Source organism: Bufo bufo, chromosome 6 (genome assembly GCF_905171765.1).
Source record: "Bufo bufo chromosome 6, aBufBuf1.1, whole genome shotgun sequence".
Taxonomy (NCBI): Eukaryota; Metazoa; Chordata; class Amphibia; order Anura; family Bufonidae; genus Bufo; species Bufo bufo.
Window position 1 is genome coordinate 221,833,199 of NC_053394.1, and position 26,800 is coordinate 221,859,998.

At 50.0% G+C, this 26,800-nt stretch overlaps 1 protein-coding gene across 1 annotated transcript in view; it reads left to right on the forward strand.

Annotated features, from left to right (window-relative positions):
- Nucleotides 1–21,907, forward strand: part of TSPAN14 (tetraspanin 14) — a 63,611-nt gene extending 41,704 nt beyond the window's left edge. The window contains exons 7-9 of the mRNA XM_040435900.1: nucleotides 3,422–3,466; nucleotides 20,974–21,093; nucleotides 21,312–21,907. Coding sequence (XP_040291834.1) covers nucleotides 3,422–3,466; nucleotides 20,974–21,093; nucleotides 21,312–21,383 — 237 coding nt within the window. The 3' untranslated portion in view covers nucleotides 21,384–21,907. The remainder of the gene's footprint in view (nucleotides 1–3,421; nucleotides 3,467–20,973; nucleotides 21,094–21,311) is intronic.
- Nucleotides 21,908–26,800: the final 4,893 nt, after the last annotated feature.

A 26,800-nucleotide genomic window follows, 5' to 3' on the forward strand; every position in this document is an offset into this window, starting at 1 on the left:
CCCCCCTGTAAAGCTCCATTCAGATGTCCGCATGATTTTTACGGATCCACTGATAGATGGATCGGATCCGCAAAATGCATCCGGACGTCTGAATGAAGCCTTACAGGGGCATGATCAATGACTGTGGTGATCACCCCATATAGACTCCCTGATCACCCCCCTGTAAAGCTCCATTCAGATGTCCGCATGATTTTTACGGATGCACTGATCGATGGATCCGATCCGCAAAACGCATCCGGACGTCTGAATGAAGCCTTACAGGGGCATGATCAATGACTGTGGTGATCACCCCATATAGACTCCCTGATCACCCCCCTGTCATTGATTACCCCCCTGTAAAGCTCCATTCAGACGTCCGCATGATTTTTACGGATCCACTGATAGATGGATCGGATCCGCAAAACGCATCCGGACGTCTGAATGAAGCCTTACAGGGGCGTGATCAATGACTGTGGTGATCACCCCATATAGACTCCCTGATCAACCCCCTGTCATTGATCACCCCCCTGTCATTGATCACCCCCCTGTCATTGATCACCCCCCTGTAAGGCTCCATTCAGACATTTTTTTGGCCCAAGTTAGCGGAATTATTATTTTTTTTTCTTACAAAGTCTCATATTCCACTAACTTGTGTCAAAAAATAAAATCTCACATGAACTCACCATACCCCTCACGGAAACCAAATGCGTAAAAATTTTTAGACATTTATATTCCAGACTTCTTCTCACGCTTTAGGGCCCCTAGAATGCCAGGGCAGTATAAATACCCCACATGTGACCCCATTTCGGAAAGAAGACACCCCCAGGTATTCCGTGAGGGGCATATTGAGTCCATGAAAGATTGAAATTTTTGTCCCAAGTTAGCGGAACGGGAGACTTTGTGAGAAAAAAATTAAAAATATCAATTTCCGCTAACTTGTGCCAAAAAAAAAAAATTTCTATGAACTCGCCATGCCCCTCATTGAATACCTTGGGGTGTCTTCTTTCCAAAATGGGGTCACATGTGGGGTATTTATACTGCCCTGGCATTCTAGGGGCCCCAAAGCGTGAGAAGAAGTCTGGTATCCAAATATCTAAAAATGCCCTCCTAAAAGGAATTTGGGCACCTTTGCGCATCTAGGCTGCAAAAAAGTGTCACACATCTGGTATCGCCGTACTCAGGAGAAGTTGGGGAATGTGTTTTGGGGTGTCATTTTACATATACCCATGCTGGGTGAGATAAATATCTTGGTCAAATGCCAACTTTGTATAAAAAAATGGGAAAAGTTGTCTTTTGCCAAGATATTTCTCTCACCCAGCAAGGGTATATGTAAAATGACACCCCAAAACACATTCCCCAACTTCTCCTGAATACGGCGATACCACATGTGTGACACTTTTTTGCAGCCTAGGTGGGCAAAGGGGCCCATATTCCAAAAAGCACCTTTAGGATTTCACAGGTCATTTACCTACTTACCACACATTAGGGCCCCTGGAAAATGCCAGGGCAGTATAACTACCCCACAAGTGACCCCATTTTGGAAAGAAGACACCCCAAGGTATTCCGTGAGGGGCATGGCGAGTTCCTAGAATTTTTTATTTTTTGTCACAAGTTAGTGGAAAATGCTGATTGTATGAAAAAAAAATAAATAAATAAAAATCAGCATTTTCCACTAACTTGTGACAAAAAATAAAAAATTCTAGGAACTCGCCATGCCCCTCACGGAATACCTTGGGGTCTCTTCTTTCCAAAATGGGGTCACTTGTGGGGTAGTTATACTGCCCTGGCATTCTAGGGGCCCAAATGTGTGGTAAGGAGTTTGAAATCAAATTCTGTAAAAAATGACCTGTGAAATCCGAAAGGTGCTCTTTGGAATATGGGCCCCTTTGCCCACCTAGGCTGCAAAAAAGTGTCACACATCTGGTATCTCCGTACTCAGGAGAAGGTGGGGAATGTGTTTTGGGGTGTCATTTTACATATACCCCTGCTGGGTGAGAGAAATATCTTGGCAAAAGACAACTTTTCCCATTTTTTTATACAAAGTTGGCATTTGACCAAGATATTTATCTCACCCAGCATGGGTATATGTAAAAAGACACCCCAAAACACATTCCCCACCTTCTCCTGAGTACGGAGATACCAGATGTGGGCCACTTTGCCTAGGTGGGCAAAGGGGCCCATATTCCAAAGAGCACCTTTCGGATTTCACAGGTCATTTTTTAAAGAATTTGATTTCAAACTCCTTACCACACATTTGGGCCCCTAGAATGCCAGGGCAGTATAACTACCCCACAAGTGACCCCATTTTGGAAAGAAGAGACCCCAAGGTATTCGCTGATGGGCATAGTGAGTTCATAGAACTTTTTATTTTTTGTCACAAGTTAGTGGAATATGAGACTTTGTAAGAAAAAAAAAAAAAATCATCATTTTCCGCTAACTTGTGACAAAAAATAAAAAGTTCTATGAACTCACTATGCCCATCAGCGAATACCTTAGGGTGTCTACTTTCCGAAATGGGGTCATTTGTGGGGTGTTTGTACTGTCTGGGCATTGTAGAACCTCAGGAAACATGACAGGTGCTCAGAAAGTCAGAGCTGCTTCAAAAAGCGGAAATTCACATTTTTGTACCATAGTTTGTAAACGCTATAACTTTTACCCAAACCATTTTTTTTTTACCCAAACATTTTTTTTTATCAAAGACATGTAGAACAATAAATTTAGAGCAAAATTTATATATGGATGTAGTTTTTTTTGCAAAATTTGACAACTGAAAGTGAAAAATGTCATTTTTTTGCAAAAAAATCGTTAAATTTCGATTAATAACAAAAAAAGTAAAAATGTCAGCAGCAAAGAAATACCACCAAATGAAAGCTCTATTAGTGAGAAGAAAAGGAGGTAAAATTCATTTGGGTGGTAAGTTGCATGACCGAGCAATAAATGGTGAAAGTAGTGTAGGTCAGAAGTGTAAAAAGTGGCCTGGTCTTTCAGGGTGTTTAAGCACTGGGGGCTGAAGTGGTTAATTGTGGCAAAGGGGTTAGGTTAAGAAATTGGCATGGGGAAAGGGGGGGGGGGGGGGTGCCGTTTTAGTTTTTGCCTCAGGCAGCAGAAAGGCTAGGTGCACCCCTGGCCATGGTCACATTGGACCATGGCATCTGAGGGGTTAAATGTGTGCGATCAGCGTTATCGTAGAACGAGTACATTGGACCCGGGTTAAAACAGCAGGCACCCGGCAGCTATGGTGCTCTCAAGTGGATGCCATCTTTAAAGATGCACTCAGTACTGTACATGTGCGACACTTTGTGGAAAGGGGTTAAATAGGGATGGATATTTTCAAATCACAGTAAAATTTGTCTATTTGTGTATTATTATTATTATTATTATTATTATTATTATTATTATTATTATTATTCATTTTTATTTATTTTTTTTATTTTTTTTACAGCAATCCGTTGTGAATACTCAGTGTGGTTATGATGTCCGTAAAAAGGTATGAAATTTCCATTGCCACAAAGTTTGATGGAGAGAGCTCCAAATGTCTGTGTGTTAAGGCCCCCATAGACATTACTGTAGTGTCAGCCGGAGCCACCTGACAGTCTGGTGTATGCGGGGAGCTCCCTCCTCTCCCTGTCAGATGTCTGGGGGCAGAAGGATCGGGCTGTCAGCAGCTTTCTCCTCTCTCTTCATAGGCTGACAGCTATTGAATGTGTATGGCGGCGTGTGTGGCTTTACATGCCGGATTATGCGTATAATTTAGCAATTTGTTTGCATGTAAAAGGTCGATTGATTGCTTTTATATATAGCTCATCTGTCGTCATCATCATCATCACAGTTTTAAACAGGTAGTTGTAGTTGACATGAAGAGAAGAGTATCAATATTTTGTCATATCATGAAAAGATTAAAAAAATGAATGGGCAACAGGACAAATGAAAAAAATAAATAAATAAAAATTCTTAAATGATTCATAGAAACGGTCTCCAAACCCCCACCGTTAAGGTTCGGATAAAGTGAACCTGTCTCCTGACAGCACTTGATTTCTCTATAAAATAACAATAAGGTGTCCCTGCACAGTGTAACGCTGTCGGCGCTCATGTCAGATGGTGTGGAAACAGACCCAGTCCACATGACGCACCGTTGTCAGTTTGTCTCTTTCCAGGAGGAGTAACAGAGACACACCGCAGCTCCTTGTTGTGCTGTGCTTTAGATTAGACTCAGACCTGTAACGGGTTTAGAATATATACTGCCTTCACAAAGTATTTCCACATGGAAATTTCATCAGAGAGAATCATCCATTAATCATGGTGCACAGTAACAAGAAGTGTATGAATCATTTCCTACCACGCCCTCGTTCCTTGTAAGATCTGTGTGTGGCCTCTTATTTTCTCTTTCTTCTACTGTACATCTATTCAGCCCTCGAATGGTCTATGGCTCCATTCACTCGTTCATAGTGTATTGCGGATCCGCAATACACCCGTCCGGCACCCCCATAGAGCTGACTATTCTTGTCTGCAATTGAGGACAAGAATAGGACATGTTCTATTTTTTTCCGGTTCCTCCGAAAAATGCGGATGCGGACAGCACACTGTGTGTGCTGTCTGCATCCATTCCTGCCTCATAGAGAATGAATGGGACCCATTCTGCGGACGTGTGAATCGACCCTAACACTGTCTACCAGTAAAGACCCATCTCCTTCAGGGGCTGACAGAGGGGTATGGTGTCTTCTGCTGGCCAGCTGATGAGGATGCTGGTATGATGGCCTCCTCTGTAGCAGTAGTTTACTGCAGTGTGGCTTATCTGGTCTGTGGTCGCCATACCTTTGAACAAGGGGAACATTACTGCTCCTAAATCTTATTTATTATGGGACACCTTGCTGAAGAATTGCCTCCAGGGCACACTGGGTGGTACAGATGCCAAGGTAAACCGTATTAGGCTACTTTCACACTAGGGTTAATATTTTCCAGTACTGAGATCCGTCATAGGGTCTCAATACCAAAAAAAGGCTTCCGTTTTGTCACCTTTCATTGTCAATGGGGACAAAATGTAACTGAACAGAACAAAATGCTCCAAAATGCATTCCGTTCCGTCCTCATGCATGCTGCGGTTTGCTTTCCATCCTCGGATGCGGAGCAAGAGCAAGTTTTCTCTGACTTTCAATGGAGTTCATGACGGATCCATCTTGGGTATGTTAAAGATAATACAACCGGATCCGTTCATAACTGATGCAGACGGTTGTATTATCAGTAACGGTAACGTTTTTGCTGAACCCTGCCGGATCCAGCCAAACTGCTAGTGTGAAAGTAGCCTTACACCTGGCAATTATTGCTCACTAGTCCTACTTATTAACTACTTGCTGGCCGATTCTCAGTTGCCTCGGTGCTGTTGTGTTTCTCTAGATTCCTGAGGTCAGATCATGCAGAGGGGTATCCCTGGTTTTACTCGTCATGGCAACAAAACAAAAATCTGCTCTTCATAAGCAGTGGTTCAGGCCTTAAAATGTTTTTTTTTTTTTTTTACATGCTGTCTGATGTGGACCCAGCATGTTAGAGAGAAGGAGGATCTGAGTAGATTGATGCATACTTTGTGGCAAAAGAGTCAGTATAAGGCCTCATTCAGACAGCTGTAAAATTGCGGAACAGGTGCGGACCCATTCATTTCAATGCTGTCTGCATTCGTACTTCCGCTCCACAGCCCCGCAATTGCGGACAAGAATAGGCATTTCTATCATGGTACCAGCCATGTGTGGTTTGCAAACTGCGGAACGTACACAGGCCGGTATCCGTGTTTTGCAGATCCGCAATTTGCGGACCTCACAACACCATGGTCGTGTGAATGCGCCCTAACTAATATTTTTATATTATATAGGAGAGAGCTGCACTGCTTGGAATTATATGGGCCACAGAAAAAGTAAACTGTCAGCAGATTTGTACCTATGAATCTGGCTGACCTGCTGCATGTGCTCTTGGCAGTTGAAGTCACCTGTGTTGCTTTCATGTTCAAATGGGCCTGCATTACTAAGAAAAATTATGTTTTAATGTATATAAATGAGCCTCTAGGATTAACAAGGGACAGCTAGAGGCTCTGCTCTCTCTGCGACTGCTGCACACTCTGACAGGGCCAGGCAGTGTACACGTTATCATGCCTGGGCTTAGGGGCTTATTTGCATACATTAAAACTTTATTTTTCCCCTCGCCCATGACGGTACCCATGCGACTAGGACCTCCCATCCAGGACAGGAAACCTGAAGAGATAAAATGGTTCACACCCCCACCACACCTCAGTTCAGGTTTCCTGTCCACCAGATAGGAGCCAGAGCTCCTCAGGTACCTCCTATCGTTGCTTGGTTCTTACCTCGGCTGGAGAGGTCAGGGTCTACTACACCGTAAAGGGACCTATCCCTGGCGGCGTCAGTCTCCTTGGGGAGCCACTGCCTGAGCCTGCTCTTCCTCCTGCCTCCTCCCAAGCCTCATTGGGGAGCCTCTGTGGCTGTGTTCAGGCGGCTGCCGGTCCATTGCAGCAGTGTGCCCGGCACCCCGTTTCCAAGATGGTGGCGCGTGCTTCTCTGGCGTTCTGCGCATGCACGCGGGGACGGCCCCTTTCGGCTCAATGATGTAATTTCCGGGCGCCGGTCCGGAAGATGTGTGGGCATCCTCATGCTTTTGGATTAGGCGTTTTTTGGGCCTAGGGTTAAAAGGCAGCAGAAGAAGGCAGCCAGCCTTGTGTGCACACACTGCTGTGCAGGATCTGGGTTTCCACCAGTATGTCGGAACCAGGTGATGCAGAATTTGCCGACCCCCTGGAGCCCTCGAGGCCCATGAGCCCGGTATTGGTCCTATGGAGTGGGGAAGCTTGACTCTACTACTGGTGAGATTTATCCTCTCCTAATTAATTTTGAGTGTTTTGCTTTATTATTATAGGTAGCAAAAACACCAAAGAAATCACCCGGAAAGACTAAACATAAAGAATGTGGAGGATGTAGAGTAGCCTTAGCAGCTTCTTATATTAAACCTCTATGTTAATTATGTATAGATAAGTTGGTTATGGAGGAGTCTCACAGCTTATCTAAAAATATTAAGGCCTTAGTATGGTCAGAAGTTAAATCTTCTATTAAATCACTCAGTCGTAGTCGCCCAAGATCGCCAGAAAGGTCTACCTATAATAAGTTCGGATTTTTCTGAGGAGGATGAGGATAGAGAATCCAGCCAGGCCTCATCAGATGATTTCTTCTCTTCAGATGAGGATTCAGCGGGGAGCACTCTTTTTCCACCAGAAGATACCGAGCCTTTACTTAAAGCCGTTAAAACCACCATGCAATTAGACGATGTAAAACAACCTAAATCTATTGCTGAACAGGTTTTTGAGGGTCTCAGCCCTAAAAGGCGTATAGTTTTCCCCGTTCATAAAAATATGGAAGCCCTTATCAGAAAAGAATGGAAAAATCCTGATAGAAAATGTTTCAGTCCTAATTCTGTAAAAATAAAATATCAGTTTGAGTCGTCGGTATCTGGGACAGGGCTCCCACGGTAGATGCCCCGGTAGCTAAAATAGCCCAAAAATCTGCTCTACTATTTGATATCTTTGGCTGCTTAGGAGATCCGTTAGATAAAAAAGCAGACGTCTATCTTAGACGTGCTTGGGAGTCTGCTTCAACATTGCCGCCTCTTGGTTCTCCAGGTACTTAAGGCTATGGATAGATCAGCTGGAGTTGCATATTAAGGACAAAATACCTAGAGAGGAGTTACTATCTTCCCTCCCTACCTTTTCTAAAGCCGCAGACTTTCTGGCAGACGCCTCTACTGATGTGATCCGTTTTCTGCCAGAGCAGCTGCCATGTCTAGCACAGCTAGACGGACTATCTGGCTTAAATCATGGAAGGGGAATCAGGGTTCTAAGTCTAGACTTTGCTCTCCTACACGTGAGGGTTCTAGGTTGTTTCCTCGCTTAGTGACATCCTAGAGAGGGCCTCAGATAAGAAAAGGGGTTTCCCGGTTCCTCAGAAAACTTCCTCTTTTCGTATATCCCAGGCCAGTTTTAAAAGACAAAGGAGTAGGCAGGGTGACGGGGAGAAATTTCCTAAAAGATCTGGTATTTTTTTTTTTTTTTTTTTTTCAAGCCCCCGGACAATACAGGGAGTGCAGAATTATTAGGCAAGTTGTATTTTTGAGGATTAATTTTATTATTGAACAACAACCATGTTCTCAATGAACCCAAAAAACTCATTAATATCAAAGCTGAATATTTTTGGAAGTAGTTTTTAGGTTGTTTTTAGTTTTAGCTATTTTAGGGGGATATCTGTGTGTGCAGTTGACTATTACTGTGCATAATTATTAGGCAACTTAACAAAAAACAAATATATACCCATTTCAATTATTTATTTTTACCAGTGAAACCAATATAACATCTCAACAGTCACAAATATACATTTCTGACATTCAAAAACAAAACAAAAACAAATCAGTGACCAATATAGCCACCTTTCTTTGCGAGGACACTCAAAAGCCTGCCATCCATGGATTCTGTCAGTGTTTTGATCTGTTCACCATCAACATTGCGTGCAGCAGCAACCACAGCCTCCCAGACACTGTTCAGAGAGGTGTACTGTTTTCCCTCCTTGTAAATCTCACATTTGATGATGGACCACAGGTTTTGAATGGGGTTCAGATCAGGTGAACAAGGAGGCCATGTCATTAGATTTTCATCTTTTATACCCTTTCTTGCCAGCCACGCTGTGGAGTACTTGGACGCGTGTGATGGAGCATTGTCCTGCATGAAAATCATGTTTTTCTTGAAGGATGCAGACTTCTTCCTGTACCACTGCTTGAACAAGGTGTCTTCCAGAAACTGGCAGTAGGACTGGGAGTTGAGCTTGACTCCATCCTCAACCCGAAAAGGCCCCACAAGCTCATCTTTGATGATACCAGCCCAAAACAGTACTGCACCTCCACCTTGCTGGCGTCTGAGTCGGACTGGAGCTCTCTGCCCTTTACCAATCCAGCCACGGGCCCATCCATCTGGCCCATCAAGACTCACTCTCATTTCATCAGTCCATAAAACCTTAGAAAAATCAGTCTTTAGATATTTCTTGGCCCAGTCTTGACGTTTCAGCTTGTGTGTCTTGTTCAGTGGTGGTCGTCTTTCAGCCTTTCTTACCTTGGCCATGTCTCTGAGTATTGCACACCTTGTGCTTTTGGGCACTCCAGTGATGTTGCAGCTCTGTAATATGGCCAAACTGGTCGCAAGTGGCATCTTGGCAGCTGCACGCTTGACTTTTCTCAGTTCATGGGCAGTTATTTTGCGCCTAGGTTTTTCCACACGCTTCTTGCGACCCTGTTGACTATTTTGAATGAAACGCTTGATTGTTCGATGATCACGCTTCAGAAGCTTTGCAATTTTAAGAGTGCTGCATCCCTCTGCAAGATATCTCACTATTTTTGACTTTTCTGAGCCTGTCAAGTCCTTCTTTTGACCCATTTTGCCAAAGGAAAGGAAGTTGCCTAATAATTATGCACACCTAATATAGGGTGTTGATGTCATTAGACCACACCCCTTCTCATTACAGAGATGCACATCACCTAATATGCTTAATTGGTAGTAGGCTTTCGAGCCTATACAGCTTGGAGTAAGACAACATGCATAAAGAGGATGATGTGGTCAAAATACTAATTTGCCTAATAATTCTGCACGCAGTGTAGACCAAAGGACAAAGAGCAATGACGCTAGATCTCAGGTGGGGGAAAGACTCTCTGTTTCTCCCAGCCTGGAGGTCCATCTCTCAGAACAAATGGATCTTAAGTGTGCTAGAAAATGGATTCCGGCTGGAATTCCTTTCTCATCCACCAGATTTTTTTTGCCCATACAGCTTGTCCCAAAAATCCGGAAAGAAGAAATGCTTTGGAGTTAGAAGTTTACTCCCTCTTGGACAAAGGGGTAATTTGCCCGGTTCCCAATACAGAGAGGCAAAGGGTTTTATTCCCCTCTATTCTTGGTGAACAAACCCAATGGAACATTCAGAGTGATTTGAAATCTAAAAATAATTTAACAAATCTCTGGTCTTTAAAAAAAAAATTTGGATGGAGACTATAAAATCAACTGTAAATTTCCTCTTCCAGGATTGCTGGATGGCAAGCTTGGATTTGGATATTACCATGTTCCAATCCATGCTTCCTGCCAAAAGTTTTTAAGAACAGCAGTCTGGGTCCAGGGAGAGTTACTGCATCTCCAATACAGAGCACTGCCCTTTGGGGTTTCTCAGGCTCCCAGAGTCTTTACTAAAGTAGTAGCAGAAGTAGCAGCTTTTGTAAGACTGTCTGGAATTGCTTTAGTGCCCTATCTGGACGATTTTTTTTATAGTCTCTCAATCAAAAGAGAGACTAGAAAAATATATAAAATTCCTCTGCTCCACTTTGCAAAATCTAGGATGGAAAATAAACTGAAAAAAATCAGACCTAATTCCTTCTCAAGTTTGCATTTTCTTAGGAATTCAGCTGGACTCCTGTCTGCAAAGACGTTTTCTTCCGCTTCCAAGGAAGGAGTCAATCGGGGAACAAGTATGGTCAGTCTTCCTTTCTTACCACTGTACTTTCAGGGAAGCGATGGCAGCACTCGGGCAGATGACATCAGCGATTCCAGCAGTACCTTATGCACAGATCCACTCCAGAGAACTTCCAGCAAACAACCTAAAATCATGAGACGGCTCCCCTTATTCCTTGGATCAGCGTTTCCACCTTTCTTCAAAGACAAGACTCGCCCTGTTGTGGTGGACAATTCCAGAGAATCTATCTGCAGGGATTCCATGGACATTTGTAACCTAAACTATAATTGCCACAGACACCAGCCCTTGGGGTTGGGGAGCCCACTCCCAGAACAGGTGCTGGCAGGGGAGTCTGGGCTTGAACACGAGGAAAGTATCATCCAATTTCAAGGAGTTAAAGGCAGTAGAGATGGCACTAAAGTTGGCTATAGCAGAGGTAAAACGCAGGAAGATTGTCTTCTATTCCGACAATTCTACAACAGTGGCCTACATAAACCGTCGAGGGGGAACCCTTCCCTTTTACTTCTATGCCAGAATATCTTTTATATAGCAGAGGAGAGGAGGCTTTTTCTGTCGGCAGTGCATCTGAAGGGGAAGGAGAACGTCATAGCAGACTTCCTAAGTCGAGTCTCCTTAAAACAAGGAGAATGATGTCTAAACAAAGACATTTTTTTGCAAATAGTCTAGAGCAGGGGTGGCCAACATTACAGACACAAAGAGCCAAAAAAAAACAACGTATGACTACCAGGAGCCACAAGCTATACATTTACACACAATTCACCGTATTTTTCGCCCTACAAGATGCACCTAGGTTTTAACAAAGAAAAATAAGAGAAAAAAAAGATTTTTCATCTGATCTGAGGTCTGATAAAAATATTTATTTATATTTTTCATTAGCAGAGAAAAAAATAATATATTTTTCATCAGACCTCAGATCAGACTCCTAAATCAGATCCCCAATCCTCATCTGACCTAAAATAAGATCCCCAAACCTCATCAGACCTCCAAATCAGACCCCCAATGCTCGGATCAGACAACACAAATCAGACTCCCAGTGTCAGACCCTCAGTGCTCAGATCTCCCTCCCCTAATGCTCAGATCTCCCCCTTCTCAGATCTGACCCCCCATGCTCAGACCTGACCAACCCATGCTCAAACAAGACCCCCCATGCTCAGATCTGACCCCCCCCCCGTGCTCAAATCTGAACCCCTATGCTCAGAGCCCCCCATGCTCAGATCTGACCCCCCATGCTCAGATCTGACCCCCCATTGCTCAGATCAGGACTCCCCCATTGCTCAGATCAGGACTCCCCCATTGCTCAGATCAGGACTCCCCCATTGCTCAGATCAGGACTCCCCCATTGCTCAGATCAGGACTCCCCCATTGCTCAGATCAGGACTCCCCCATTGCTCAGATCAGGACTCCCCCATTGCTCAGATCAGGACTCCCCCATTGCTCAGATCAGGACTCCCCCATTGCTCAGATCAGGACTCCCCCATTGCTCAGATCAGGACCCCCCCATTGCTCAGATCAGGACCCCCCCATTGCTCAGATCAGAACCTCCCATGCTTAGTTCTATAATAAAAAAAAAATCTCTTCCCTCTCTTGATCAGGCACTGGGCTCCTGCTCGGGCACCTGCTACTCTGCAAGTCTGACACGCTCTCCACTGTGACCTGATGAGCACAACGTCAGGTCGTAGTGCGTGTCTCCACATACGTTCTCACAGTGTGTGCATCAGGACGTAGTGGAGAGTGAGCTTAAGCTGCAAAGTAGCAACAGTGCCGATCAGGAGATCTGAGCATGGGGTGGAGAGTGAGCCGCCTGACTGCTTCCCGGCTCCACAGCTAGAGCTGCACTTGAAGAAGCAAAGAGCCGCATGCGGCTCAAGAGCCACAGGTTGGCCACCCCTGGTCTAGAGGTACGGTCTTCCCACAGTGGACCTTTTTGCCTCAAGAGCCAACAGAAAATTGCTTACTTTCAAAATGGCCTTCCTTTTAGCTATAACATCTGCTAGATGAGTTTCAGTAATTCAGGCTTTCTCTGCCTTTCCTTCCTATACTACCATTTTAGAGGACAAGGGGTTTATTAGACCGCTTCCATCCTTTCAGCCTAAGGTGGTCTCTGGTCCAAATCCAACCAATATGTTGGAAGAAAGATTCCATTGCCTGGATGTCAGAAGGTGTTTAGTATTTTACCTAGACTCCGCTTCATCTTGGAGAATAGATGAGAATCTCCTTTTCTCGCCCATATTCCTTGGGGGACACAGGAAACCATGGGTATAGCTTATAGCTCTGCTCCCTAGGAGGCGTGACACTAAGTGAAAGCTGTAAGCCCCTCCTCCATTAGCTATACCCTTCAGCCTGGAGAGAGAGACTACCAGTTTTTGCTTAGTGTCCAAGGAGGCAAGACACTCCCTGCTTAGGCAGGGTTGTTTTCCTATAATTTTTTATTTTTGCGTTATTTGTTGTTTTTAATTCGGTTTTTTTTCTACTTACAGGGACAACAGAGGCGCACTAGACCCCTCTGTTTTCTCCCGGGGTTGAGTCGCGCCAGTGCCGGTAATACCGCACTGCCGCCTCCCCCACAGAAGACAAGGTGGACCAGGGCAGCCTCGCTCCCCTGCGTCCCGCCAGCTCAAGGGTCGCCCGCACGCCAAGTCCCTCCCCCGGCTTCCTGCCACTGCGGTGCCAGTGGCTGAAGGGGCGACCCTGCTGGATGGATTGAGGGCGAAGACAGCGTATGGTGAGAGTGGCTGCTCCAGCCTCCCCTTCCCTCCCTCCCACCGCTGCTACATCTCTCCGTGCCATCTACCCCCCCCCCCTTCCCTCCCCTCCCCCATGGGCAGATCGGGGCCAGCAACTTTACCGGCCATCATTTGGGGGGGGACTTCGTTCTGGTGTTGCAGACCCAGGACAAGCTGGTTCTTAGGGGGGTGGCTACCATCTTCAACGGCAGGGCAGTCAGGGGGACGGCTGTATGAGGAGATTCAGGCGGGGGCCGCTTACTTGGCGCGAACGGCACCTTTTCATGGCCGGCACTTCATCTACCTAGGGGGTTAAATCATTTTGCCGCGCGCGCGTGCGGCTCTGCTTCTCCTTCAGCGCGGCAAGGGGGGGGCGGAGCTTTCTACATGCGCTCCGCTACTTCCTGGTTCGTCGGGCTCCACATCTCAGGTGCTGCGTGGAGCTCTCTCTCTGCCGTCCGATCCTGAAGCTATTCACCTCTGTGCCTGCCGCCTCTCCTCCACAGCCTCCCTTCAGTCTGCTGCCCTTGCTGTCTGCCGCTTGCATCATCTGGGTCTGGTAGGACTGTTAACCCCATCCGTGCCACCAGTACTGTTACTTGGGTGTGATCCCCGTTTTTTCACCTGGGGTCTCCCACTTTAAGTGCAACTTTTTTTCCACCATGTCAGACCCTTCTGCAGCTGCCAAGCCTTGGTACCATGCCTGTACCGCTTGTAGGGAAGCCTTTCCCCGGGGGCAGTCTGATCCGCACTGTCCTGCATGCCGAGCTCCACCGCAGCCTCAGTCGCCCGCTGTGTCGCTCCCTGCTTCCTCTGACCCGCCTGACTGGGCTAGATCCCTGTCCCAGGCCGTGGAAAGCCTCACTCAGGTCGTGGGCCGCCTAATAGACAGGCCGCCTACCCCGCAGGACGCCATTCTTACTGTCGCGCCCTCCGGGTCCATCGCTTCTGCCGCTGCGGCGGGTTCACCCTCTCTTAGTGACCCTTCCCGAGCTAGGCACTCTCAGAAGCGTTTTAGAGTAGAGCGAGCCTCCTCCTCGGATGCCTCCCTCTCCCCGCCACGCGTGCGCACTCAGACGAGCCTCTCCTCTCCAAAGGATTCGCTCTCTGAAGGTGAATTGGCGGTTTCAGATTTGGAAATGGACTCGGCCCTGCCGTCCAAGCTAGCCTCAGCGATGGGTCAGCTCATCTCTGATATTCGTGACACCTTTAAGGTGCAAGATGACCCTCCTAGCTCTGACGCAGCTAGCGTCTCCTTTATCAGACCCAGGCAGGCCTCAAAAGTTTTTCCAATCCACTCTGATTTCTCCTCCGTGGTGTCTAAGGCTTGGGCTCGCCCGGACGCCCGTTTTGTCAACCCCAAGAAGCTGGACATTTGCTATCCTTTTCCGGCCGATGTCGTGGCCACCTGGTCGTCCCCACCCAAGGTGGACCCCCCTGTGGCCCGTTTGTCAAAGAACACGGCCATCCCTGTTCCCGACGGGTCCTCTCTTCAGTCAGCGGAGGACCGTCGCATGGAGACCCTTTCCAAGGGCATTTTTGCTGCCTCCGGTTCTGCCCTCAGACCGGTTTTTGCCTCTGCTTGGGCAGGTAAAGCAATCTCTGCTTGGGGTGCGCAGCTGGAACAGGAGTTGGACTCGGACGTCCCCATCCAGGACCTACGTTCCTTGGCCCAGCTTATTATTCGGGCCGGGAATTTTGTTTGTGAGGCCTCCCTTGATGCGGGAGCCCTTATTGCACGCTCCTCCGCCCTGGCGGTTTCCGTCAGGAGGGAGCTCTGGCTGAAGGTTTGGAAAGCGGACGCTGCCTCCAAACGTTCCTTGGCGGGGCTACCGTTTGCGGGTTCCCGCCTTTTCGGGGTCCGCCTAGACGAGCTTATTTCGGAGGCCACGGGTGGTAAAAGCACCCATCTTCCTCAACCCCAAGCCAGGGGCGCCCCCCGCGGACGCCCCGGTGCGTCTCGTTTTCGGTCCTCCCGCAGGAACTCTGGGGCTCCCCCCGCAGCTGCCGCTTCGGCCCCTCCCCAGGATAAGCGTAGGAAGCCGTTTTTTCGGGCGCAGCCCTCCTGGCGCAGGCCGCAGGCTGCCCGCACACCCGCAGCAAAGCAGTCCTCTGCCTGAAGGCGCGCCCCCACCCACCCGGGTGGGGGGCCGGCTCCTCCTTTTCAGGGACGTCTGGATGGCTCACGTCTCCGACGCCTGGGCTCTCGAAATTGTGTCCTCCGGATACAAAATCGAATTCGCGTCCTTCCCTCCAGATCGGTTCTTTCGCTCCCGCCCGCCGCGGGACCCGAAAAGCGCGGCTGCGTTCTCCGCGGCCGTTCAAGCCTTACTGGACAGAGGGGTGATTACCCCCGTTCCTCTAGAGGAAAGGTTCCAAGGGTTCTATTCGAACCTCTTTGTAGTTCCCAAGAAGGGAGGTTCGGTGCGGCCCATTTTGGACCTCAAAAAGCTCAACCGTTTTCTCCTCCTTCGACGGTTTCGGATGGAGTCCCTCCGTTCCGCGGTGGCTTCCCTGGAGCGGGGAGACTTCATGTCTTCCATCGATATACAGGATGCCTACCTCCATGTTCCGGTAGCCCGGTGTCACCATCGCTTCCTCCGATTCGCCGTGGGGGACCTCCACTTCCAATTTGTCGCCCTTCCCTTTGGGCTGGCAACAGCCCCCCGGGTGTTCACCAAGGTCCTGGCCCCGGTTTTGGCCTTACTCCGTTCCAGGGGTGTTTTTCTGCTACCGTACTTGGACGATATCCTCATCAAGGCTCCGTCCCTTTCTCAAGCGGTTGCCAGCGTGGATCTCACTCTAGAGACTCTGGCGAGGTTCGGTTGGGTCATCAACTTCCCCAAGTCCTCCCTTCCCCCCTCCAGACAACTGGTCTTCCTGGGAATGCTTTTAGACACGGGAGCGGCGGAGGTACGTCTTCCCTCGGAAAAACGATTGACCCTCCGCCGGGCGATTCGGGGTCTCCTTCTCCACCGTCGACCGTCCTTCCGCTTCTGCATGCGGGTCTTGGGGCAGATGGTTGCCTGCTTCGAGGCGATCCCATTTGCGCAGTTTCACTCCCGCCCTCTCCAACGGGCGATCCTCTCCTCCTGGGACAAATCGCCGCAGTCTCTGGATCATCCCTTCCATCTATCGCCTCTGGTGCGGTCATCTCTCCGCTGGTGGTTACAGTCCCCTCTTCTGGGCAGGTCTTTTCTGCCGCTCAACTGGTTGGTGGTTACAACCGATGCCAGTCTCTTGGGCTGGGGAGGCGTGTTTCCTCCCCGATCCGTCCAGGGCATTTGGTCTCCATCGGAGTCCAAACTCTCGATCAATGTCCTGGAGCTGAGAGCGGCCCTTCTGTCTCTGCGACACTGGACTCATCTGCTGAAGGGTCATCCAGTTCGTGTGCAATCGGACAACGCCACGGCCGTGGCATACATAAACCACCAGGGGGGCACTCGCAGCGCTGCAGCGATGCGGGAGGTCACCAGCATTCTCCGTTGGGCGGAAACCCACGTCCCGGCTCTATCGGCAATTTTTATTCCAGGGGTGGACAATTGGGCGGCGGACTTCCTCAGTCGCACCACTGTCGACCCCGGCGAGTGGTCTCTTCACCCGGAGGTATTCGAGGCCATTTGCCTTCGTTGGGGCATGCCGGACGTGGACCTCATGGCCTCCAAGTTCAATCACAAGGTCCCCGCCTATCTGTCCAGGGCCAGGGATCCGGGAGCTTGCGGAGCCGACGCCCTCGTTCGTCCTTGGCGAGGCTTCGCGCGTCCGTACATATTCCCTCCCATCCCACTCCTGCCCAAGGTCCTTCGGAAGATCGCGGCGGAGGGCGTCTCGGTGATTCTGGTCGCTCCGGACTGGCCCCGCCGGTCTTGGTATGCCGACCTCATGCTGCTCCTGGCAGACGCGCCCTGGCCGCTGCCCGCCAGGGAAGATCTTCTCTCTCAGGGACCGATCTTCCACCCGCGTTTAAGGTCCCTACGTTTGACGGCGTGGTTGTTGAGACCACCGTCTTGACACGTAGGGGTTTTTCTGCGGACGTCGTCCGCACCATGATCCGTGCCCGCAAGCCGTCCTCTTCTAGGATCTATTATAGGACCTGGAGGACCTATTTGGGGTTCTGTGCCGATCTGGGGATTCCTCCGCTCCGCTTTTTTCTCCCCACTGTTTTGTCCTTCCTGCAGAGCGGACTCGCCCAGGGTCTGGGTCTTAGTTCTTTGAAGGGTCAGGTGTCTGCGCTGTCCATTTTGTTTCAGCGCCCACTGGCCCCCCTTGGTCCTGTCAAGACCTTCCTTCAGGGCGTGGCTCACGCGGTTCCCCCGTACCGCCCTCCGGTACCGCCCTGGGACCTGAACCTGGTTCTCTCAGCGCTCCAGGCTTCTCCTTTCGAGCCTCTGCGGACGGTTTCCTTGCGACTTTTGTCCTGCAAGGTTATTTTCCTTGTGGCCGTCACCTCTCTTCGGAGGGTGTCCGAATTGGCTGCACTCTCCTGTCTGGAACCTTTCCTAGTGTTCCACCAGGACAAGGTGGTCCTTCGTCCGGTCCCTTCCTTCCTTCCTAAGGTGGTCTCCGCCTTTCATCTGAACGAGGACATCGTTCTCCCCTCTTTGTGTCCTTCCCCTTCCCACCCTAGGGAGAGGGAGCTTCATCGCCTGGACGTTGTCAGGGCGCTCAAGGTTTACCTGGAGGTAACCAGCTCTTTCAGGCGTACTGACTCGCTCTTTGTGGTTTCGGAGGGGTCGCGCAGAGGGATGGCGGCATCCAAAGTTGCTATCGCCCGTTTTGTCAAGATGGCTGTTACTGAGGCTTACCTCGCCAAGGGCAAGGTTCCGCCCCTCGGTGTTACCGCTCACTCCACTAGAGCGGTCGGGGCTTCCTGGGCTCAGAGGAATCGGGCTTCTACGGAGCAGATTTGCAAGGCGGCCACTTGGTCCTCCTTGCACACCTTCACCAAGTTCTACAGGGTGCATACTCATGCGTCGGCTGACGCTGCTTTAGGCCGTCTGGTATTGCAGGCGGCAGTTGATTGATGCCTCCGGTGTTGGTCTAATTTGTTCTGGTCCCTCCCTTCTGGGACTGCTCTGGAACGTCCCATGGTTTCCTGTGTCCCCCAAGGAATATGGGCGAGAAAAGGAGACTTTTGTATTACTTACCAGTAAAGTCTCTTTCTCGCTCTTCCTTGGGGGACACAGCACCCGCCCTTCATTTGGGTTTACAGTTGTGGTTCCGGCTTGGTTGCCCCCGTTGGGGCTTGACAGTTCCTTTTTTTCCGGTTGGTGGTTATCTTTCACTACTTGGACACGCAACTGGTAGTCTCTCTCTCCAGGCTGAAGGGTATAGCTAATGGAGGAGGGGCTTACAGCTTTCACTTAGTGTCACGCCTCCTAGGGAGCAGAGCTATAAGCTATACCCATGGTTTCCTGTGTCCCCCAAGGAAGAGCGAGAAAGAGACTTTACTGGTAAGTAATACAAAAGTCTCCTTATTCAGTTTTTGGGTAAGGCCCCTTTCACACGGGCGTTGCGGATTGGGGCCGGATGCGTTCAGGGAAAATGGTGCGATTTTGACACTAAAACAAGTCAGTTTTCACTCCGGCATTTCAATGCATTTGTAAGACGGATCAGGATCCTGATCAGTCTTACAAATGCCATCAGTTGGCATACGTTTTGACTTATCCGGCAGGTAGTTCCGGTGACGGAACTCCTTGCAAGATCACTCTGCCGCAAATTTGAAAGTACCCTAAAGCTAGAGGGCGCAAAGTCTCTACTAGTGTTATTGCTGGATGGGTAAAGAATTCTATTTCCCTGGCTTATTCTTCCCTTAACCTGACTCCTCCTTCGGGGTTCGGGGCTCATTCCACCAGATCTGTGACAGCCTCTTGGGCGGAGAGAGCGGATGCTTCTTTGTCCCCGATATGCAGAGCTGCTACTTGGAGCTCTCCCCATACCTTTTTTAGACATTACAAGTGCTAATTTCTTTATCTTATAGTTTATTCTCTCATGGGTGAGGGGAAAACCACTTTATGTGTTGGTTTCTGTTTTCAACCTTCTTGTTCTTGGTGGTTGGCACGCCTCCGGAGGTCTGTTTATTAGAATCACTGAGGTGTGGTGGGGGTGTGAACCATTTTATCTCTTCAGGTTTCTTTCCTGGATGGGAGGTCCTAGTCGCATGGGTCCCGTCATGGGTTTCAAGAAAAACAGTTACCAGTAAGAGTAATTATTGTTTTCTCAGCAATGCGGGCACATATGAACATGGGACCAACACAGATGCAATGGGTCAGATTCTCTTTGACAGTCCAGTGAGTAGTCTTCATTAGTGATTGACAGCCTTCTCTGTGTGAGCATGCTTGCACAGATATCTGTCCATCACTAAGCATTACCGCCCGGTGAACTTTTAACTCCAGAGTAAGCAGGAGTAAAAATAAAAAAAATTACAGAATTTTTTCCCCCCACACTACTATATATAAATCTGCTGAGGTGTTACTGCTCAAAAATGTGCTGCATGCATGTTCTTGCAGACTACATGTTCAGTGTAAAAGGTTCCCTTTAGGGCTGTTTCATACGAGTCCATTGCAGGAATCGCGCTCCGTGTGTGAGTGTGATCCTCTGTTCTGGACTTGCAGGAGCGCACGGTATTATACTGATTTATAATGCTATGTGCCTCTGCTGTCAGTATAATTCTGTAGAAGTAAGGTCAAGCAGAGTCACACAGCATTATAAATCATGATAATGCTGTGCATTACCGCAATGGACTTGCTTGAGTGAAACAGCCCTTAGGAGAACCCCTTTTGTTTATGCTGTTAATCCCTATGGTTGCTGGGAGAGATTACTGCCTGATTTACCATGCCGCTCAGACTGTTGTATTTAGAGCACCTTACCAGCATCCTCTTCTGTTATCCCACATCTCTAAAATCATTAACAATAGGAGGCTTCCCTTGTGAAATACCTTAGGGTTCCCAGGTAAGGACTGAAGGTGAGAATACCTTAACGAATAATGTTATGCAAGTCCAGGCACAACACTAGGAAATGGCAGAGAGGATTGGTCCGGCTGCTGCGCTTGCTTGCTTTGTTCACTGGGGTCCTCTAGATGGAGTCCGGAATACACATAGTAACCGGTTCGCTCAACAAGGAGCAGAAAAACAAAAGCAGGCTGCTCTGCGATCTATAAAATGATTTATTAAAAACATACATAAAACACTATAAATAAAAGGCTAGCTACGCGTTTCAGTGGCGTAAAGTAAGAAGAAAATACATACATTTACATTACTGTCTGTTGTAGTTAGCCCTATTTAAATGTATGTAGTTTCTTCTGACTTTACAGCCTGATGAAGGTGGCGGCCCGCCACTGAAACGTGTAGCTAGCCTTTTATTTATAGTGTTTTATGTATGTTTTTAATAAATTATTTTATAGATAGCAGAGCAGCGCGCTTTAGTTTTTCTTTTTCTGCTCCTTGTTGAGCGAACGTGTTCCTATCTCTAAAATAATGGCATGGTGTGCAAAGTAAATTTCTGCTGACATGCCACGTTTTATATTGCCGAGTCTTTGCACTACCCATTCTCCATGACGTGCTTTAATTAATAACTATTGCACAGCCATTTTCGGCTGCCTAGCGTTCACGTTCTTTTCTAAACGTACTACCCTGCGATTCCCCTTTGTGTGTTCTCCACTTGTATTGGCAGGGACTGAATGGGTACAGCCCTCTTTTTACTCATGACTTGTTGTTTTGTTGCAGTCACCCGCAGAGAGAGCAACGATAACCTACGTAAAAGGCTGCATATCTGCTTTGGAGGCATGGCTACCTAGAAACATATACATTGTGGCTGGAGCTTTTTTGGTGATATCCATTTTACAGGTGTGTACATGTGTATCGGAGTATATCTGTGGGATACTAAATGGTTTGAGTGATGGTGACAGACGGCCTCACAACTGGAGACCCGGGCAGAAATGAATTATTTTATGGAAAAGATTGCTATACATTTTATAAGATTCCTATTTCAGTTCTTTAAAACTGGGAAAGCCATAATATAATGATGACCATGCGTATCCTGTCTTTTTGTTTTTTTCCACTAGATTTTTGGTATTTACCTGGCTCGGACACTTATGTCTGACATTGAAGCCGTAAAGGCCGGATACCGGTTTTAAGCTCGAACCTGTAGACTGGAGGCCTTCAGAGAAATCTCTGTACAACTCCTACTCCTGTAGACCTATGTTATCCACTGGAGACTCTTGAGCCAACACCCTGGTTGTCCTGCATCTTCAAAGCGGAGGCTTGGAACGCATAAAGAAGGCCCGTTTATCAACATCTTTGGAGTATGAGAGTGAAGTTCCTCCAATAGCGTCTGTATGTAGTTTCTTCATGAAACTTCCTCCCCTCTTACCTGCTGACTGAGGCACAATGAAATACTCCCATGGCTTGTGGGGCTATTAAGGGATTGTTTGATGTGTGAAGCCTTTTCTTCGCAGGACACATTATGGATTTAGCTCTGGTTTGTATAAATGACTGTGATGTTGTTGGACCATAACCACTGCCATATTTGGGTGACTTCTATATCCTTAATACAAAGGGCAGTCCCCAGTGTGTGTATGGTGTATTGCGTACATTTCTTCTTCTTCTAGATGCATTTACCTTGCTCCTGGTCATAATTTCCAATTGCCTGCCCCTTGCAGCAGAATACCAAAATAACATTTCAAGAGCTCTTCACCTGACGTGTAAATATTCTAATATATGGTCTGTATATTTCATACAATATCAAAAGTTAATGTTTTTCATCTGTTCTAGCACTTGCTATTGTGAAGAAAACATGGCATCCTTGTATGATAACCGGTTTGGGGTTTGAGTGTTGATTGGAAGTATGCAGTAACCCTTACATTAGTAAAACATGGCTGCTATCCTCTGAAAACAGTGACACACTTGTTTACAGGTTGTGTGTGGTATTGCAGCTCAGCCCAATTCGCTTCATTGGAGCGGAGCTGCAATAACGGACACAACCTTGCGGAAGTGGGCGCTGTTTGTGGCAGAAAACAGCTGTGTTTTTCTAATTCTGCAGAGCCTCTTAAAAGAGAAGGTCCCAATCTTGCAACCGTTTTTATTTCTCGCCCATATTCCTTGGGGGACACAGGAAACCATGGGTATAGCTCTGCTCCCTAGGAGGCGTGACACTAAGCGAAAGCTGTAAGCCCCTCCTCCATCAGCTATACCCTTCAGCCTGGAGAAGAGACTGCCAGTTTTTGCTTAGTGTCCAAGGAGGCAAAACAACCCTGCATAAGCAGGGTTGTTATCCTATGATTTTTATTTTTTACGTATTTGTTGTTTTTAACTCGGTTTTTTTCTACCTACAGGGACAACAGAGGCGCATTAGACCCCTCTGTTTCTCCCGGGGTTGAGTTGCGCCAGTGCCGGTAATTCCGCACTGCCGCCTCCCCCACAGAAGACAAGGTGGACCAGGGCAGCCTCGCTCCCCTGCGTCCCGCCAGCTCAGGGTTCGCCCGCACGCCAAGTCCCTCCCCCGGCTTCCTGCCACCGCGGTGCCAGGAGCTGAAGGGGCGACCGCCGCTGGATGGACTGAGGGCGAAGACAGCGTATGGTGAGAGTGGCTGCTCCAGCCTCCCCTTCCTCCCTCGCCACCGCTGCTACCAACATGGCCACTGTTACATGACCACTGCAAACCCCCCCCCCGCCCCCCCCCCCCCCCCCACCCCCCCCCCCCCCCCCGCATATCGGGACGTTACCGGGCATAGTTGGAGGGCAGTCTATCTGGGCAAGTCCTAGAACGCTGCCTTACAGGGGACGGCTGCAGACTTGCAAGCCGTCTGCTACATCTAGGCGCGGTGGGAGCCGTTCTCCTGGCATGAACGGCGCCATGTCATGGCCGGCACTTCAACATCCTTGGGGTTAAAATCATTTTGCCGCGCGCGCGCGGCTCTGCTTCGGCTTCAGCGCGGCAGAGGGGGGGCGAGCTTCCTTACACATTCAGCTCCGTGCTGCTGCGCTCCGCTACTTCCGGGTCATCTCTCTGCCGTGCGATCCTGAAGCCTTTCAGCTCCGTGCTGCTGCCTCTCCTCCACAGCCTCCTCAGTCTGTTCCCCTTACAGCTGCCGCTTGTATCATCGGGTCTGGTAGGACTGTTTAACCCCCTCCGTGCCACAGTACTGTTGCTTTAAAAGTGCAACATCTTTCCACCATGTCAGGACCCTTCTGCAGCCGCCAAGCCATGGTACCATGCCTGTACCGCTTGTAGGGAACCCTTTCCCCGGGGCCAGTCTGATCCGCACTGTACTGCATGCCGAGCTCCACCGCAGCCTCAGTCGCCCGCTGTGTCGCTCCCTGCTTCCTCTGACCCGCCTGACTGGGCTAGATCCCTGTCCCAGGCCGTGGAAAGCCTCACTCATGTCGTGGGCCGCCTAATAGACAGGCCACCTACCCCGCAGGACGCCACTCTGACTGTCGCGCCCTCCGGGTCCACTGCTTCTGCCGCTGCAGCGGGTTCATCCTCTCCTAGTGACCCCTCCCGAGCTAGGCACTCTCAGAAGCGTATTAGAGTAGAGCGAGCCTCCTCCTCGGATGCCTCCCTCTCCCCGCCACGCGTGCGCACCCAGACGAGCCTCTCCTCTCCAAAGGATTCGCTCTCTGAAGGTGAATTGGCGGCTTCAGATTTGGAAATGGACTCGGCCCTGCCGTCCAAGCTAGCCTCAGCGATGGCTCAACTCATCTCTGATATACGTGACACCTTTAAGGTGCAGGATGACCCCCCTAGCTCGGACGCAGCTAGCGTCTCCTTTATCAGACCCAGGCAGGCCTCAAAAGTCTTTCCAATCCACTCTGATTTCTCCTCCGTGTGTCTAAGGCTTGGGCTCGCCCGGACGCCCGTTTTGTCAACCCAAAGAAGCTGGACATTTGCTATCCTTTTCCAGCCGATGTCGTGGCCACCTGGTCTTCCCACCCAAGGTAGACCCCCCTGTGGCCCGGCTGTCAAAGAACACGGCCATCCCTGTTCCCGACGGGTCCTCTCTTCAGTCAGCGGAGGACCGTCGCATGGAGACCCTGTCCAAGGGCATTTTTGCTGCCTCCGGTTCTGCCCTCAGACCGGTTTTTTGCCTCTGCTTGGGCAGGGAAAGCAATCTCTGCTTGGGGTACGCAGCTGGAACAGGAGTTGGACTCGGACATCCCCATCCAGGACCTACGTTCCTTGGCCCAGCTTATTATTCGGGCCGGGAATTTTGTCTGTGAGGCCTCCCTTGATGCGGGAGCCCTTATTGCGCGCTCCTCCGCCCTGGCAGTTGCCGTCAGGAGGGAGCTCTGGCTGAAGGTCTGGAAAGCGGACGCTGCCTCCAAACGTTCCTTGGCGGGGCTACCGTTTGCGGGTTCCCGCCTTTTCGGGGTCCGCTTAGACGAACTTATTTCAGAGGCCACGGGTGGTAAAAGCACCCATCTTCCTCAACCCCAAGCCAGGGGCGCCCCCCGCGGACGCCCTGGTGCGTCTCGTTTTCGGTCCTCCCGCAGGGCCTCTGGGGCTCCCACCACAGCTGCCGCTTCGGCTCCTCCCCAGGACAAGCGTAGGAAGCCGTTTTTTTCGGGCGCAGCCCTCCTGGCGCAAGCCGCAGGCTGCCCGCACACCCGCAGCAAAACAGTCCTCTGCCTGAAGGCGCGCCCCCACCCACCCGGTGTGGGGGGCCGGCTCCTCCTTTTCAAGGACGTCTGGATGGCTCACGTCTCCGACGCCTGGGCCCTCGAAATTGTGTCCTCCGGATACAAAATCGAATTTGCATCTTCCCTCCGGATCGGTTCTTTCGCTCCCGCCCCACGCGAGACCCGAAAGACGCGGCCGCGTTCTCCGCGGCCGTTCAAGCTTTACTGGACAGGGGGGTGATTACCCCCGTTCCTCTAGAGGAAAGATTCCAAGGGTTCTACTCGAACCTCTTTGTAGTTCCCAAGAAGGGAGGTTCGGTGCGGCCCATTTTGGACCTCAAAAAGCTCAACCGTTTTCTCCTCCTTCGACGGTTTCGGATGGAGTCCCTCCGCTCCGCGGTGGCTTCCCTGGAGCAGGGAGATTTCATGTCTTCCATCGATATACAGGATGCCTACCTCCATGTTCCGGTAGCCCAGTGTCACCATCGCTTCCTTCGATTCGCCGTGGGGGATCTCCACTTCCAATTTGTCGCCCTTCCCTTTGGACTGGCAACAGCCCCCCGGGTGTTCACCAAGGTCCTGGCCCCGGTTTTAGCCTTACTCCGTTCCAGGGGTGTTTTTCTGCTACCGTACTTGGACGATATCCTCATCAAGGCTCCGTCCCTTTCTCAAGCGGTTGCCAGCGTGGATCTCACTCTAGAGACTCTGGCGAGGTTTGGTTGGGTCATCAACTTCCCCAAGTCCTCCCTTCCCCCCTCCAGACAACTCGTCTTCCTGGGAATGCTTTTAGACACGGGAACGGCGGAGGTACGTCTTCCCTCGGAAAAACGTCTGATCCTCCGTGGGGCGGTTCGGGGTCTCCTTCTCCACCGTCGACCGTCCTTCCGCTTCTGCATGCGGGTATTGGGGCAGATGGTTGCCTGCTTCGAGGCGATCCCATTTGCGCAGTTTCACTCCCGCCCTCTCCAACGGGCGATCCTCTCCTCCTGGGACAAATCGCCGCAGTCTCTGGATCATCCCTTCCATCTGTCGCCTCCGGTGCGGTCATCTCTCCGCTGGTGGTTACAGTCCCCTCTTCTGGGCAGGTCCTTTCTGCCACTCAACTGGTTGGTGGTTACAACCGATGCCAGTCTCTCGGGCTGGGGAGGCGTGTTTCCTCCCCGATCCGTCCAGGGCATTTGGTCTCCATCGGAGTCCAAACTCTCGATCAATGTCCTGGAACTGAGAGCGGCCCTTCTGTCTCTACGACACTGGACTCATCTGCTGAAGGGTCATCCAGTTCGTGTACAATCAGACAACGCCACGGCCGTGGCGTACATAAACCACCAGGGGGCACTCGCAGCGCTGCAGCGATGCGGGAGGTCACCAGCATTCTCCGTTGGGCGGAAGCCCACGTCCCGGCCCTATCTGCAATTTTTATTCCAGGGGTGGACAATTGGGCGGCGGACTTCCTCAGTCGCACCACCGTCGACCCCGGCGAGTGGTCTCTTCACCCGGAGGTATTCGAGGCCATTTGCCTTCGTTGGGGCATTCCGGACGTGGACCTCATGGCCTCAAAATTCAATCACAAGGGCCCCCGCCTATCTGTCCAGGGCCAGGGATCCGGGAGCTTGCGGAGCCGACGCCCTCGTTCTTCCTTGGCGAGGCTTCGCGCGCCCATACATATTCCCTCCCATCCCTCTCCTGCCCAAGGTCCTTCGGAAGATCGCGGCGGAAGGCGTCTCGGTGATTCTGGTCGCTCCGGACTGGCCCCGCCGGTCTTGGTATGCCGACCTCATGCTGCTCCTGGCAGACGCGCCCTGGCCACTGCCCGCCAGGGAAGATCTTCTCTCTCAGGGACCGATCTTCCACCCGCGTTTAGGGTCCCTACGTTTGACGGCGTGGTTGTTGAGACCACCGTCCTGACACGTAGGGGTTTTTCTGCGGATGTCGT